At 39.5% G+C, this 3,748-nt stretch overlaps 1 protein-coding gene across 1 annotated transcript; it reads right to left on the bottom strand.

The window, feature by feature from the left end:
* Nucleotides 1-1,408: 1,408 nt before the first annotated feature.
* On the bottom strand, nt 1,409-2,341 carry LOC101390937 (olfactory receptor 8B12-like). The gene has a single exon (XM_004438408.1). It carries the CDS (start codon nt 2,339-2,341, stop codon nt 1,409-1,411), a length of 933 nt encoding a protein of 310 aa, XP_004438465.1.
* Nucleotides 2,342-3,748: the final 1,407 nt, after the last annotated feature.

A 3,748-nucleotide genomic window follows, 5' to 3' on the forward strand; every position in this document is an offset into this window, starting at 1 on the left:
AAATTGTTCTTTCCTCTACTACCTACTAAATGCAGACTATTTACCTCACCCACCTGACACACACCCCACAATCTCCTGAACTCAGTTCTCTTTCTCTATTCCATACTGACTAAAGCTAAATCTTACCCCGACACTCTCAATTTTAAACTTCATCCTCTTTGATCTGATTCTTCCTAAAGGGCAAAACTACTGATGTAAACTTTCCTTTCCCGGAGAAGAGAACCTTCCCAAAGAAAAGCTCATAAGTCATAGTGTCTCACCAGCACTTAACACATTATTGCTTTTCCAAAAAAAAACCTTCCTTTCTTACTAATAAGTCATTGAGATCAAAATGTTCTGATATAATCTATACTTCTCTTTACCCGATGTTGTGAATTTATAAACCAGTCTTGAGGTGAATTTTCCTTTCCCACATATGCCTGTATCAGAAGATCTGTGCATTCTTCAGTTCCTTAAAATTTGATGTAAATTGCCTCCAATAATCAGCTGCTTGGTACTGCCTTGATAACTAACTAGATTCCCCAAATTATTTACTCCTTTTTAGAGTTCATAGACCCTTAGGTGATTATCCTGAGTAACAAACTTCTCCATCATCGCTAAAACACCCAAACTAACTCTAAGAAGAAAGCTTTAATTCTGACCTTCTTAAATTTTAAATATCGTGTGAAACTTTCCACTCAGCATCTTTATAACACTTAAACCTACAGAAGTCCTAATTAACTAGCCTGGGTCCCTAGGGTTCCACACACGACCACAGGAATTACCGTGCTTTATTCTCCATTGGGACCTACATACTTGCCACCCACAACCCACAGTCTTAACATGCCTCTCTTGTCACTGGGCCAAGACAAGAAAATTTTTCAACTCTTCTCAGCTTGAAAAAAAATGTGATACTCAAAAATTATTAATTGAGAAGTTACATTAAATTGCTATAAATAGAATCAAATTTAAAAATGCTGAACATCATACTTTTCAAAATGAAATCTACATGGGCAGCAAGGAAGCCTGAAAACATAACATAAAAGAAAGCAAAGTAGATTGGAATTCAAGGGCCTGGATTTCAGTCTTAGTTGTGGCACCAGGTAGTTGTGTAGCCCTGGATAACATATGTTCTATTTCTAAGTCTTCAGTGTCTGTTAAATAAGGAGGTAGATAAAATGGTTTAAAGGCCCATTCAAGGTTAAATGAAATATGATTGTAGAAAAAATTTGCATAAAATAATATTGGAATACTCAAGGTGGGCCAAAGGACAGGGAAAATAGACCTACACTAAAAACTCATCCAAACATAAAGACATAAAATTGCCTTTCTGTACAAGAGAAAAAAACTGGAACTTGGATCCCTCATTGAAAACACACACACTTGTAAACAAAGGATTGTATCTTCTTTCTCAAATGCCACTCTTTTCTCAAGAAAATATATTTCTTCCCAAGGTTTTCCTCAGGGCAACTTTGACATCCTTGTTCCTCAAACTATAGATCAATGGGTTTAACATGGGCACCACGATGGTATAGAACAGGGAGGACACTTTCCCTTGGTCAAGGGGTAAAATAGAAGATGGTTTGAGATACATGAAAGCCCCAGACCCAAAGAAAAGAGAAATCACAATTATGTGGGAGCTGCATGTACTGAAAGCTTTGGACCTGCCCTCTGTGGAGGGAATGTGGAGAATGCTCAAGAGGATTAGACCATAAGAGATGAAGATGGTGACAATGGGCATTCCAATGTCAATTATCACAAATATGAAGACCACCAGCTCATGCACATAAGTGCTGTTGCAGGAGAGCTGAAGGAGAGGAAAGACATCACACATGAAATGATTGACAAGGTTGTTGGCACAGAAGTTCAGACTTGCTATGCTTCCCATGTGGGCCATGGCCCCTGAAAACCCCATCACATACACACCCAACAAGAGGAATAAACAGACCTCAGGAGACATGGTGACTGTGTACACCAGTGGTTTACAGATGGCAACATAGCGATCATATGCCATTGCTGACAGGATGAAGGACTCTGAGATGACAAAAAATGCGAAGAAAAAGAATTGAGTCATACACGCTGAATGCAAGATAATGTTCTGCTTTGAGACAAAACTCGTCAGCATTTTGGGGGTGATGGTGGTGGAGTAACACAAATCTATTAAGGAGAGGTTGAAGAGGAAAAAGTACATGGGAGTGTGCAGGTGAGACTTCAACCCAATCAGTGTTATCAAGGCCAGGTTCCCCACCACAGTGACCATGTAGAAACCTAGAAACAGGAAGAAGAGAGGTATCTGGAGTCCTGGCTGATCTGTCAAGCCTGCAAGGATAAACTCTGTCACAGAAAAGTTCTTGGCTGCCATACTCCACTGGAGATGAATAAGGGAGGGGCAATCTGTGGGGACAAGAAAAGAGAACCACTTAGAAACAAAGAGACACCGCCACTCACCTCCCATTATCCACCCCCCATTTTTGAGAATGAAATCCACAGAGAGAAATTTGAACTTCGGTATGGTAGGAAGGTCATTACTGTTTACTATGGATCTATCTTCACAACCCAAGCAACTTTCACTTCCTGAGAACAATATGAGGTTAAACTTTTGCATCCAGAGTGAGAAATGGTGCTTCTAGAGAAAAGGATACCAAAAATAGATATCTTTAGATTTTTATGTCAGTACATTTTCTAGGTCCTCTCTCTTGCTCTGCCTCAGTGGCTAAAACCTGGGCCTCTTCCCTGGAGAGAGTCCTGACTGGCAGAGGACTCTGATACTTTCCAGAGCTTCCACCTCTGGGTCACTGCTGTTCAGATCAAGAAGGTGAGGTCATATTTTTCCAAAGATCTCTTAGCTCAACTGGCTTCAGGTTTAATGATAATTTTTTAAGCTAACATTATTTAAGTGGTTACTATGAATGGCTGTATATAACAGTTGTGTGACAAAATTATCATCCCCCTTATACACATGAGACAACTGAAATTAAGAAACTAGCCTGAAGTCCCAAAACTTGTGAGTTGTAGCCAGAACGTGAACTTAGACAATCTGATTCTCATGGTTTGTGCTTTTAAGAACTATGTATGACCAGGGTCAGGCAGGCACTCACCTTCATTAGTTTAAAGCCATAATGCTGTACTCTACTACCTCTTGTCCACAATTGTCCTGGGAAGGAAAGAGATAATAGTGAATAGAAAACATAGCTTTGAGCTCAGAGCTCTCTCCTCCCAGTCCAGTCCAAAGGATCAGAATATCTAATTTATCTTATAACCCCTTCTGCACAGAAGAACATGATTTCCGATTGTTGATTTGCCCAAAAGCCTCTCCAGCTACAAGGAAGGAGAGTGTTCCTTTTCATGACCAGTGGATAACAGGGCACTAAAGTGTTTTATTAGGATTACAGGTCTTAGTGGCCTGATTATTAAAACAGAGACTCCCTCAAGACCGTTTCCTCAGAGATAACTTTCCCAAAGGAAGAAGAAATGTTTGTTTATACCTTTGATATTGCTTGGTTTGGTGCTTAGAGACAGTTCTTTCAACAAATATTTATCTAGTACTTAAGAGAAAAATCATTGTGAAAAAAAATTATCATTACCATTTCTGGAATACCTAAAAATGTACCTAACATAAGTTCCTTGTACTGACTTCTGGCTGCCAAGATCCAAAGCACTATATAAATATATCCTTATTTATTCCTCACAATAGTGATAGCCATTTAAAGGTAAGTTGCTCACAGAGACAGTATGTTTCAGAGCCCACATGCCTAGGTCTGTCTCACTC

The sequence above is a fragment of the Ceratotherium simum genome, chromosome 7, assembly GCF_057802395.1.
Source record: "Ceratotherium simum simum isolate JZ-2026a chromosome 7, ASM5780239v1, whole genome shotgun sequence".
NCBI classification, from domain to species: domain Eukaryota; kingdom Metazoa; phylum Chordata; class Mammalia; order Perissodactyla; family Rhinocerotidae; genus Ceratotherium; species Ceratotherium simum.